Source organism: Syngnathus floridae, chromosome 11 (assembly GCF_059516105.1).
Source record: "Syngnathus floridae isolate MCC-2025c chromosome 11, RoL_Sflo_1.0, whole genome shotgun sequence".
Classification (NCBI taxonomy): domain Eukaryota; kingdom Metazoa; phylum Chordata; class Actinopteri; order Syngnathiformes; family Syngnathidae; genus Syngnathus; species Syngnathus floridae.
In genome coordinates, this window is record NC_142423.1 from 7550675 (window position 1) to 7564395 (window position 13721).

The 13721-nt window shown below is 45.2% G+C and overlaps 1 protein-coding gene across 2 annotated transcripts in view; it reads right to left on the reverse strand.

The window, feature by feature from the left end:
• Positions 1-12771, reverse strand: part of celsr2 (cadherin, EGF LAG seven-pass G-type receptor 2) — a 36378-nt gene extending 23607 nt beyond the window's left edge. For both annotated transcript variants that reach the window (XM_088390173.1, XM_088390172.1), the window contains exon 1: positions 8980-12771. In XM_088390173.1, coding sequence (XP_088246299.1) covers positions 8980-12517 — 3538 coding nt within the window. In that variant the 5' untranslated portion in view covers positions 12518-12771. The remainder of the gene's footprint in view (positions 1-8979) is intronic.
• Positions 12772-13721: the final 950 nt, after the last annotated feature.

The following is a 13721-nucleotide window of genomic DNA, read 5'->3' on the forward strand; positions in this document are numbered from 1 at the left end:
GGCAGTGAGAGAGAGAGAAAAGAAATCGGGGTGACTCGCCTAATTAGACCACAAAGTTAGCGTCCAAACTCCCAGCGGAGTCCCAGAAAATGTCAACAAAGTCATGGTGGATGAGGAGCAGAAAGGCAGTGTGAGCAAACGGCACAGGAAAGAGACATCAGCGGCCACCATAGTAACCCAGAGGCATCTTTTTAAAGCTTATTCTTCTAAGAAGTTGTCAATTATTGAAGCTTGACGCTATAAATTTGTTTTTCTAGGGGTGGTCGAACTGTTAGAAATGAAAGACGTTCATGTCGGCGGAACAAATTCTTGCCATTATTTTAGTTTTTATATCTTGCTTGTAAACCACATTTTAACTAAAACAGTATTTTACGTTTTGATATGGATTAGAAAAATAAATGTCATTTTACACAATAAGCCATGGTGGAAAGCACTAGGATAATGTCATTCATCATGATGACACTGAAGTGCTAATAACAAATCTCAGCTCCTTGATGCCACTAGCTACCATATGGCTAATGATGTAGATGTCACATTTAACATAGTATAATAGTAATACAAATAGTAATTCCTTGGACCCAGCTGCACAGGATGGTCACACTGAGGAGAACCTCCAGGTTAACCTCTTTTGGCAATTGTCATGCGCCCAAACAGTGTTGACAGTTCCTTTGGGGCCTTTTTGATTTAATTGCAATCAAATACTTGAGGTTGCCTCTAATGCAGTACAATCGTTACTTAGCGGGAGTGCTCGGTGTCCTTACAGATGCAACATTTCTTAATGGACAGTGCACACGTGACATGTTTATGGCTACTTTGAGTTTACAGGTGCTGGACCTTGTTAACACAGACTGTCAAAATGTAAAACTGGGCAGAATTTTCACCTTACTCAAGCAAATCATTTTATACCTCTGTTTCTGCCTTGTAATCATGTCTAATTTCACGAGAATGAAATTAATTATTCTAACCTGCCACTGAGGAGCAGAGAGCCTGCAGCGGTGCGAGCGAGCTAATCCCCCGTCTCCGTAGCAGCGGCGGCAGCCGGCGAGCGGATGTTCAATTAAAAGCAAAGAGCACGAAAGAAGATTTCTGTGTTGAACCATCACTAATGAGGGAAGATGTAGGTTAAAGATTGTGAGAGTTTTACATCTCTGTGTCAACTAGCTGAATGAAGTGTATTGGTTATCATTATGACTCAAACTAATGAGCCACAACTGTACACAATTTTGTTTTGGTTATGCATCTTAAGAGTTCGAGAAAGGCATGAGCTAGTCTGTCACTTCCAAAACAATAGTGGTGAACCACAATGTTGTTACGGCATTTGTGTTGCTTAAGATAATATGTTCCATATCACTCTAGATAAGTGTTGTCATGAGGTTTTGATTCGATAGACTTTTGTATGTCGCCATTTTGTTGTCTTGTCACTGGAAGAGTTTTATGGTTACCCTGAGCAGAACACACGAAACAATAGCCGAATGTTCTGTCATTCGTGAATCAATACGGTCGACCTGAAATATGTCTTTTTTTAAGCCCCTCAAAATAAAAGTTGTCAAAACAAGAGGCCAAAATGTCTTATCTTAGCAGGAGAGGTGTGTCTTCAGCATTCACAGTCAAATGTTGCCGGGTAGCGGCCCGCATGAATGAACCGGGCTGAAAGGTGAACCCAAACTGCTTGGGGAGGCGAGCGGGGGCTATAAAAATGGGTGGAGGTCGCTTTTTCATTTCATTTCACTTGGACCCTGCCCCCCTCTCAAAGCCCTCTTCCTGACCCTTGGGAGGAGAGCAACGGCTGACGCTGACACTATCGCCACCAATACAACTGCTACTAAGATAGTGTCAGGTTTTTTTGTTTTTTTGTTTTTTTTAGATGAAGTCAAGACATTCCAGGCAATTAGAAGTCATTTGTGACATCTTACATTGTTGTGTTCAATATCACAGCACAGCTAAAAGGGTTAAAAATAACACAGGTGCTTATGATGAAACAATTTGTCAACAACTGAAGCAAAGCAGCACTTTGGTTGTTGGCCAGCAGCCACACAAGTTGATCTGAGCACAAACAGCTCAGGTGAAACAGAAAAGCTCTTATCCTCAGGAGAGGGAGCAGACAGACCGCACGTTCTGACTCCTACGCAGCACATTTGCTGTTGTCTCGATCTGAGCCAAGGTAAAGCTGGGAAATAATGTGCCATTAACACTGCATATTCTGTTTATGCAGGGAGGAAAAAAAAAAATCAACAAATTAGTGTTTGACCTTGTTTTTGTTGTTTTGGTTTTATCTGCAGACAAAAAAGCCTCTTGATTGAAAAAAAAAAAAAAGAGGCATAGATCGGCGATAACAACAAAGACAACAGTGAAAGGCAAGTCAATACTGACGCAAGCTTGTGCAGCTCAATGTCAACTCAAGGATTTCAATTCTGAGAGTCAGACCCAAAAGCGCAACCCCCCCGCCTGAGCTGAATGTTTTGGCCATTCGTACTTATTTCTGGAGCCTTCCAGTTCATCCCCTGACGACACTTTCATGCAACATTGCAAAAAAAAAACAATATTCCACACATTGCCCCCCCCCTTGCCTTCCAGCGTGGCAGCTTCGGAAATGCATGACCTCTCGCAATCAGAACATTTGCATATAAAACAAAACTGCTGTCAGCGCAATAGTGACGAGACATTAACATGCAGCGGTGTGGTCGACTATGAAGCCTTTTCTGTATAGTCACATGATAACTTCAATATTTGCCACAAGATGCAGAGATGTATGATCAACTGGACCATTTTGAAGAATTGATCACAAATTTACAAATCTGAAAGCAGCTTGGATTTTAGACTATAGCGCCAGTTTGGCACAATGGACTTGTAAACAAATTCCTGAAATCACTTTACAGGGTTTTTCACATATAATAACTTGGCTGACAAAAGTTGCTTGCCCGATTCTAAAATTGTCTTTCCAAAAGTGCTAAAAGTGAAAACCACAACTTGCATCCACTCACACATTGCCAGCAAACTGTGAAATCCCAGTCGCACCAGTGTAGGGACTTAAGGGGGGTGGGAAGGGGGGGACCATCTGTTTGACTACTGTGACGCCCTCCTGTCACTATCAATTCAAGGCCCTGGCGGAACAGTTGAAACTCGCCGCATGTCAGAGAACACCGCAAGTGGCATCGCACCTCCCGTCTAACAGTTTAACGTTGACAGTTTACGCTCTGCCGCCGCAGCATATGAAACCAGGTCACTGTGAAATCTCAATCTGGTTCTATGCTAAATGGGAGCAATGTAGCGTGAAGGTAACAATCCGTTAAATAATCAGATGCTGTCACATTTGAGATGTTGGACGTGTTCGCTTGTTGTGCTGCCAGAAAGGTTCAGTTGAGGCCTGCATGCTGAGAGGAGATGACAAATATATTATATGGACAAAAATGATGGGACGCGAAAGAAAATATGATGTGGGTTGCCACTTTGTAGCTTCAACACAAATACATTCCAGAATGTGTATGGGAGTTTTTGTCCAAGAAGTTCAAAATCTGTGTTGTAGCTCTTTCCAAAGGTGTTTGATGAGGTTCTTACACACAAGATTTACCAAAACACATTTTTTTGGGAAACTGTGGCACAACAAGTCGTGATGGAATGGAAAAGGGAATTTCCCCAACCGCTCCCCAAAAAGCTGGACTAAGTCATGGAGTAAAACCCCAAATTGATTTTGAATTAATAGATTAAGATAAATGTCTGTTTACAGCCCTTCGTGTTTCAGTTTGAGAAGATTGCTTTTCCACTTAAAAGTAAAGGGAAACAATGTAAACCACAGTAGATTGAAAGCATCAGTCGTGTGTAACAAACAACAACAGATGAGAAATGTCTCATGCATAAACATGACAAGCAAAGTGGCTAAGCTAACATTAGCATGTTTCAACACTTAGAAAAAATAACGTATTCAATGTCCCCAATTAAATACTTTGGAGTGTTGGCAATCAGTGATTCATTAGGGTAGTAGTGTCACCATTAAACTGTACACTACAGTAAGTAATGAAACCCAAACAAGTGGACACAAAGGCAGAAAGTTTCTGCCCGAAACTGGCAGTGGCCACTCCCATTGTCTGCCGGGAGGATGAGCACAATGCGGGACATGCAGCAGTCTTAATCCCAAACAACTCCTGTCTCCCAGATGATGTCATGATGCCCCCCCCTTCTAGCACCTCCATGGGACCCCCATCATGCAGTCAAGTGGAGAGAAACAAGCGGATGTTCTGCTACTGAGGAAAAAGAAGAAATGGGATACTGAGTGCAGCCTGGTTATATCAACAAAAAGTCTCAGGTGTTTTTAAACTTCTGAAGTCTGCCACATGCAGGTGTAAATTTTGTTGGTGGGGGGGCAACATCACTAAGAGATGGTTTATATCTGAGGTCAGGTGTCGGCCACCTCGCCGCACGCTCCATAAAAACGTCTGCACCCGGCGGGACAGGTCGGCATGTCCCGAAGTAGTGCAAATTTAAAGGAAACCTGACATGCTTCACTGCCAAAGAGGTAGACGGGGACAGTTACTCTTTAGAACTTTATGTGCCAGCCCCTCCCCCGCATCTTCGCCCCACAAAAGGGGACCTTACCCCTCTTCCCCACCCACCAGGAATTTCTCAGGCATTGCTGGGTTCACCATGACAACTGGGCGCTTAACAAAGCATTTCTCTTAGGCATTCTTCCTTTCACAGACCGGGGAGGGGGAGATGGGGGACGGCAGGATGGAGAGGCTCAGAAAAGACGGGACGGAGGAGTTTGAAACGATGAGAGGGAACACAGGAGGTTGCAGGGGGTGAGAGTCATATAAACCCAGATTGGAACAACATGGGAAAAGGTGACATATTGACAAGAAGGGGATATGAGACACTTGTCACAGATTTGCTTGGTTGAAGACCAAAGTGCAGGGAAGCAACGAGGCGAGGCAAGAAAGGGAGTTTAACTTTACTAAAACAACAAAAAGGCAAGCAAACAAGGAGAAAAGTCCAAAGAACAAGAGTTAAAGTACCAAACAGAACTTGACAGAACATGACTGCGACCCAACCAAGGGGAGAAAAACCCGACATGACTATGAGGAAAATCTGGACGAGACACCAGCATCTGACGGAACAGACACAAAAGAACAAACCGACGACAACAGGTGCACCAATCTTCCGGAGTCATCTATCTCATCAAATCGTGGTGTTTAAGATAACATTGTGCAGTATCATATGATGTGATGAATTAATTATTCAAGAAACGGGCATGTTCATTGTTGTCCCTATGGGTGTCAATGTGGTTGTTTACAGGATATGTTCAGAAGCTCCAGGACGCACATGACCGTTATGGGGAATATCACTCTAAGAATTTATGGACACTTGCATATATAACTAGCAGTATTAAGATCAGATGAGAGAATGAATAACCATAACAATAACAATAATAATAATAATAATAATAATAATAATAATAATCCCCCACCTCTCGCTTCAAATATTCCAAACAGAGGAGTGATTACATACAGGGAAAGTAGAAAAAAATAATAATAGTGCCTATGGTCATCCTCGCTTCATTTGAAACCAAAAACACGAGCGTAATTCACACATACACACTGTCAAGTCAACACTAATTTCCATCGGTTGAGCACTCAAAACAAATTAGCGTATTGCTTGATTGAGATAATTATATGACGGCGGCGGCGGCGAGTGATGAAAGCAGTCCAGCTGTTGCTGGCCTCTCTCACACACACACAAACCAACACACACACACACACACACATACACACACAATATATAATTTAAGCAGCTAATGGTTCAGTAGTGTTGAAAAGATCAACTATGAAAAAGTTCCAGACTTACAAACAGTTTAAAAAGTTTGTATGGATTATAATGAAACGACACTAATGCCAAGCACAGCGTGTTCCATTGAAATTCAAGCCACGCATGCAGGCAGGATTGTCTTACACAAGGATAACCACGTCTTGCTCCTACAAGACAGTAAAAGAAACATCTAAATATTTAATATTTATTCTTTTCTATAAAAAAAGATACCTGATAGAAAGTGTTAGGTAAGTCTTGGTTTCCAATATTTACAGGTAGAGGCTGTGAGAAAAAACAAGTGCTACTGTCAAAACTAGGTCATATTTTAATACTGGTGCTACTAAAGAACAACACACAATAAAGAAATGAACACCTCTCCGATAATGTCACTCAAATGCTTTTGTCGTCTTTGTAAAGGCGGGACTTGCATCACATCTTGTATGGGATCTCATGAGATTGTGCAAGTGTCAGTCGAAACAAAATAGGAGCCCGTAACCTTGGCTCATCCTCATGCACTTCAGCTGTACACTTGAAACTTAAAAGTGCTCCTCTACCTAGCTCACCACTGTCCAACGTGCAAGTGAAGTATCTGCTCAGCGGAATGTGAGTCGAATTGAACTGCCTTCATTAGCGACTGTGGTTGAGGGGGGGTCGGAATCACGACAGTGGCATCTGCGACAATATGCCAACTTGGGTTTGGAATTGAATTCAAACAAAGGACAGAGTGTCCTTGTTGCATATTAAATGGTATGTATAAATTATTTGCAACAAAGGGGGTTAAACTAATCAGGTCACAAGCAGGCCGTGCCACAATTCACTCACACATCGTACGTCTTACGGAGGAACATTAGCTGGGCTTAAGGATGCAATGAAAGGACAAAATGCGGCACCTATTAATGCAAGCTCACGCATGCCTGGGAACGCTTGATCAGACATCAGTATGTCAACATTTAGTCTGACAACATCTCGGGAAAGAGATGAAAAAGTAAATTTAATCACACGCATGACAAGGAGCGCACCGGCTTGTTGTGAGCAGAATTTGCCTTGGTCGCGTATCCAATTGTGCTGTGACATTGACAATGATCCAATCATTGTTTTTGTTCGTGGTCATTAAATCATAAAAAGCGCTGATGAGCAAGTGTAACCTGCTTCATTTTGGAAATGAATTATTACCCGATGAATCCGATGGAGTCTGCTCTAATGGTTAATTTATTTATGAATATAGGTCAATTACAATGGAGGGGGTTGGTATCAGTTGAAATATTATTAATGTATTAAAGCCTTTAAAGTGATGTAATTGTCATTATTGATGATGTCAGGGTGAGGGTTTTGGATCTGGGCTTGGCAATGTCCTCTCTATAGAACTTTTTTTGAAAATATTTTTCATATTTTTACACTTTTGGGGACAATTTAAGATAAAACAAAACAACAACCTGGATTTGACTTTAAATAGGTTACATCCTCATCACTTGAGGCGTTTTATTTAGATGAGACTGCAGAGGGAGCAGCTCATTTAAATATCAGTCCTAACGCTCGTTGAAGCTTTTAGAGTGAAAGCGTTGATATTACAAATCTCTTTCAAACACGAAAACATTTCGGAAAATCGAGAAGCTGCTGTGGACTCAAAGTTGACTTTGATTGCTTATTAGCCAAGTGTAGCTTTATTCAACCCATTTCACTGCTGGAGAGCAGCGCTGTTAATCACAGTCCAGCAACAAACAAAAGAGCCCATCACAAATCGTCGATCATAAGGGGCCTCTTCAACTGCAGCATGGAGAGGACGATAATGGGGAAGACTTGGGAGGTCCCTGGAGGGAGAAGCTTTTGAAAATTGGGGTCAGCAGCAGCAGCTAAAGGAGGAGACTTTCCCTTCGTGCTTCTTTATTTGCTGCATCTTTAATCAAACTTCCAGTTCATACATCCACGTCTTCGACCCCCTGAGCCTTTAGCAGGGGAGCTGACATATATACACTCCAGCAGGTGCGGAACCCGCGAGAAGGGGGTGGCATGGACTCTAATTGGTCAGTCCCAGCTGTCGTGCCCTGACCACAACCGGCAACCTGCTATGACTTTCAGAACCAGCTTGTCAATCGACCCACTCACTATTATTCCCCAGTGACTGGAAAACACCTTCAATCCAGCCACATGTAGGTTTGGGAATTTCAGAAGTGACACTTAAATCTATGACTGCCATTTTTATCATCTTATGGACCCAAACTGATACGGTCCTGACTGCACTGTCAATCAGCAACCCATTTAGCCAGCTCAGACAAATCCCCAAAACGCCCATCAGCTTTAATCCACGTCCAAGTCCAATTTAACCTTCCAATCTCTTAATTGAGTTCCCCGTTGTGTTGTGTTTTCTCTTTCCTTCTGCCAAGGTCAAAGAGAAGGCAAATTTACAGCAGCTCACACTGCGGCACATAAGTGGGGGAACACTGCACTCCCACATTCTGGGAGTGTAATTCATGTTCAAATGCGAGAGAACCTCCTCATTTGTGTTTGGGTACAGAATTGAAGCTTTTCACAAGAGAAGAGCCAAAACCATAAAGTAAATCTACTCTGTTAAGCCGCTGTCTTTAAACACACCGTCGTCTGTCATCAACACACACAGTTGCTTTTAAATCACTCTGTTTCAATGAATTGAAAAAGAAATACGCACCAGTTGAACAATAAAACAGTTAAAGGACATCAACTCTCATCTGACACTCTAAACAAGCTCCAGAAACAGACTATAATTGAATTAAGACGTTTCTTTGTTTTTGGGAGGGGGGGGTGGTGGACAATTATGGCACCGGATCAGTCTGTCCACTGGAGTGTGGATCCCGCAGGATACAGACAAGCCCTGTCTGGTAGCTATTTAAATCTCCACAATGGACGGCAACAAATCACACTCGTATAAATAAGCCAATTCCTTAATGAGGGTACAAGTAATTACAGAATCTGCCCCGCATCAAACAATTCAAATCCGAGACCCAATTTAAATGCTTGAATGTCTTGTTTTTTCAACGTGTCCTATAGAGAATGTTAATCCTCCCCCATGAATATTTCAATTGCATTGAAAATCACTCTGTAAGCACAAGAAGTCATACTTAAGCTCACTTCCATTATCGGGTGAAGTGAAGCGAAAATGGAAATGGAGTAGGAACACATCTGAGTGAGTGTGCTGTGTTATTATCTTACCTGACACTGAGATTCTCATGGAGGCTTCCAGAGGACGGTTGTTATCCAGGGCCTGGCTTAGCTGGATCTCCCCTGTGGTTTGGTTCAGTAGCACAAGATTCAACTCATTGCCCACTTCAAACCTGTAGAGGAGCTGGTCCGAAACGTCCGGGTCGTGGGCGGGGATGCGGCCGATCACTCCGGCCGGGAAACTGCTGGATTTGTCCGTTACATAGTTGTTGAAGATGATCTGGAAGTTTTGGAGCACGGGAACGTTGTCGTTCTTGTCGACGAGTTTGATGTGGACTGTGGCGCGACTGACCAGAGGGGCGGAGGTGGCCTGGACTACTATGATGTACTCAGACTTCGTCTCATAGTCCAGGTCTATTAGCGACGTCAGTTCTCCGGAGAAGATATCAAGCTGGAACATCTCAGGGATGTTTCCTTCCACTATTTGGTACATAATCTGTGCGTTACTGCCTTCATCTGGGTCCGTTGCTGATATAAAGGCAACCACAAGGCCAATGGGGGTGTTTTCATCCACCATAATGTCAAACTCATCTTTCTCAAACACGGGAGGGTTGTCGTTCACGTCGAGAATCGTCACTTGGATGTTTACTGGCGTTTTCAGAGACGGAACGCCTTTGTCCACGGCAAAAGCCTGCAGGCTGTAAACGGGCACGTTCTCTCGATCTAATCTACGTAGTGTGCGAACAATCCCCGATGTGGATTCGATTATGAAGTCTCCTTCGCCGTCCTCGCCACCCTGGAAGGTGTAGAAGACGCGTCCGTTTAGGCCAGAGTCTCGATCGGTGGCGGACACCTGGACCACGCTGGTGAACACCGGCACGTCCTCCATGACAGAGCCCAAGTAGTTGTCTCTGAGGAAGCGCGGCGAGTTGTCGTTCACGTCGTTCACCAGTATCTCCAGGTAGGTGGTGTCCGACTTCTGCGGGATACCGTTGTCGCGGGCGGTGATGGCCAGCGTGTAGGACACCTGGTCCTCGTAGTCCAGTTCCATCTGCGTAGTGACGGCCCCCGTGTCAGGATCGATGTCAAACTGTGGAATGCTGTCGTCCATAAAATAGGTGATGCGGGCGTTCTCTCCCGTGTCTTCATCCGTGGCACTTATAAGGACAACGGTGGTGCCCGTCGGCCTATCCTCGTTGATGTTGACCGTGTAATGGGAGCTCTGAAACACGGGCCTGTGTGTGTTGGCATCGGTGACGTTGACAAAGACTTTAGCCGTGTCAAAGAGCGTACCATCGCTCGCGGTCACAGTCAGGACGTACTGGCGTTCTAGTTTGTAGTCCAAAGGTAGCGCCAGTGTGATAAGCCCACCTCCGCTCTGACTCGTGATGGAGAACCTGTTGCGAGTGTTTCCATTGGATATCTGGTACGTCACGACGCTGTTGATGTCCTGGTCCACCGCGGACACGGTCACCACGCTGATCCCTACGGCCGCGTCCTCATTCAGCCGCATGTAGTACGCCTTCTGAGTGAACTCCGGGTTGTTGTCGTTGACGTCAAGAATGGTCATGCTAATGCTGGCCGAGGAGGACATGGCAGGGTAGCCGTGATCTCGAGCCTCTACCCCAAAGTTGTAGAAATCCACACTCTCCCTGTCCAGTTCAGCCGCCACTACGATCCACCCTGTGTTGTTGTTGATGGTGAAAGGAAAGTCTGGCATGGTTTCAGTAAGACGATAGTCCAGCCTGGAGTTGTCACCAGAGTCTGCATCCACGGCTTGGATGTGGATGATCGAGTAGCCTAGTGGCACGTTCTCTAACACGGTAGCCTGGAATGGGGTGCTGACAAAAATTGGAGCATTGTCATTAACATCCAGCACCTGCACCGTGACCAGGCCGCTGATGTTGGAAAGAGGGGGGCGGCCCCCATCTTGAGCTCGGATTCTTAAGGTGTATTCTTTGCTAGCCTCGTAATCCAGGTGACTCACCAGGTCCATTTTACCCGTCTGGGCGTCAATATAAAACTGCCCCCTGGAGTTGCCACTCATGATACTGAAGTGAACCATGGCATTGCTCCCCCTGTCCTGGTCTGTGGCGGTCACCTGCAGGATCTCAGTATTCGGGGCCAAGTCCTCAGGGACCTGGACCACATAACGTTTCTCACTAAACTGAGGAGCATTGTCATTGTCATCCTCTACCACAATGTAAACAGAAGCCGTCGCACTACGGGGCCCGGGGTCACGACCTTGGTCGTTTGCCTGGACTAACAACATATACGCATCCACCGCCTCCCTGTCTACAAGGCCTTTGGTGCGAATAATACCAGACCTGGAATCGATCTCAAATACATCATTTGACCCGTTATTATTCAGGATTTGATAAAGGATGTTACCGTTAACTGGCGCATCGCCATCAGTGGCCCTCACTGTCAGAACTTCATAGCCAATCTCCAGATTCTCCCTGATGTTTTCCTTATAGTCCTGCTGCTCAAAAACGGGATCGTGGTCGTTAGCATCGCTGACCGTAATGGTGAGCGTGGCCATGGCCGTACGCCGAGGTGTCCCATGGTCCACTGCGGTCACGCGGAACACATGGGTTTCTTTCGTCTCACGGTCCAACAACTCCACTGTGGACACGGCGCCGGTAGTCGGATCCACTGCAAAAAGGTTATTAGAGCGGCTGTCAAAGAGAGCCTCAATGAAATACTCCAGCCGGCCCGCTTCACCCTCATCTGCATCGACTGCTTTTAAAACAACAACAGAAGTCCCAGCTGGCTTGTTCTCTGCCACAGACACCTGGTACATTGGGGGCTGAAACTGAGGGCTGCTGTTGATGCTTCTCCTCCTCCTACCCACAATTCCCGAGTTGGAGCGAGCTGCCTTTTCTAGCAGCTTCTTGATGCGGCCCTGCAGAAAGGGGCCCCGTCCCACGCGCCAGTGGATGAAGATGGGATCCACTCGTCTAGATCCTTCTCCTACGATGACATCGCAGAGCAGATCCAATTCCAGGAGAGTGTCCTGGCTCCAGCACAGAGTCTCAGACACAAACAAGTCCCCATCGGAGAAATAAAAGTGACCCCGGCTGGTGACCCGACAACGGGTGGGTTCTCCAGGTAGCAGCCCTCTCACTGGAAATAAAGCAAAACCTGCTTGGTGGCACTGTGCGGGCTTAACAAACAAACTGAGCACTTCCATATCCCATTCGGCTTGCCTTGTGGGCTTTTTGGAGCAGTTTCTCCCATGGACGTGGACATCGTAGCGGCTGGTGATGAGGTGCCGGTAGCCGGAACCCACGGAGTCCACGCAGTCAACCACCACGAACAGCGTAAACGGGTTGTTACGCAGCGATGCGCACTTTATAGAGTCGAAAAGTAACACAGTTCCCGTCGCAGGGTCTGTATCCAGGAAGCGCTCGGTGGCTTTGGGAGCAAGCACCTGATCCAAGGCGCACCGTGCGCGCTGCTGCACGCCGGCCAGCACAGTCCCCGGCCGGGCATCTTCGCTGAGGTGAACCGCGTAACTGGACACCACCAGCGGAACCAGCTCGCACCAGCAGCAAAGAATGAGAAAATCCAATTGAATGAAGTGCATCGCTCCTCGATGTGCGTCCAAGGGTTCGAAGAGGCGTTCAAAACGTGGAGCTCCTTAAACTTTCCACCAGTGACTTTTCTTTTGTTGCGGAAGAGCCATGCTTTCTTGCGGCAGGCGCACTTCTCACTCCGGGTGCCTTTTGGATTCAAATGGTATTTCAAGGTAAGGATGAAGCCTTGCGGGGCGGACTGTCTCACTCAAACACATTCACACGCACCAACGAGCTCGCATGTACATCCTGACCGCCTGCGCAACTTCACTTGAATGGCGAAAATGGCTACGACGCACTCGGGCTCATTAACATAAACCCGCGTTCGTGCGTGCGAGCGTGCGCGTGTATGCAAATGTTGGACAGTTCTGTGAAGGGGTTCACAAACCCTGGTACTGGAGATAAATGAAGACTTCCTCCCGGGGCTTCATTTATTAAACGGGAACATTGGCAAGTCAACAGTGGCTCTAGCCCGTGAAGGTCATTTATTTCACTCGTTCTCTTATCTAGGTTGGATATATTTTGCCTGGCTCTATTGTACCATTTTTCAAATGCAAATGGCACCCAAGTGGTGATGTCCCACAATGTGTAATGGAATTAATGAGTGACAAACTTGTGTGACCCTTCCAAAAACAGTGGTTTACTCATTAATTGATGGCATTCCTCAATGTTTGACTAACGTGTAGCACACTACACGGTCAGTAGTTAGTACTTTTTGCAATCTATATATGGATGGAGTAAATTAGATTAAGTTAATTGGGCTTCACCAAGCAAGTTTTGCATCTCGTGAAATGTTTGGCTATAAGTGGCTCGCCGAAACTTCAAAGTTACTTGACTTCAAGCGTATTCTAATTTCTAAACATGCATCTATCATTCATCAAGTGAATCAAGTAAACATTTACCGCTTAAGAATAATTTTCCTTGTATGGGTCATTATGTACAGCATTTCAGAGGACTAGTTTTTGGGAGGTCCAGCTAAATAAATAAAGAAAAAATATACAAGCTAAAGAAATATATAGATCAACATACACAGTGATGCTAAGAAACGCTTAAAAATGTTCCGAGTCTCGTTTGATACATTACTGCCACCTAACGGACAAAGCAGATAAGTAGTCAGCAGACACGCTTTAATACTAAAACTAAACTAAAAATGCTAATGTGTAGTAACTACACATTAGCATTTTTACGAAATGATTAAAAATATAAGTAAACAAA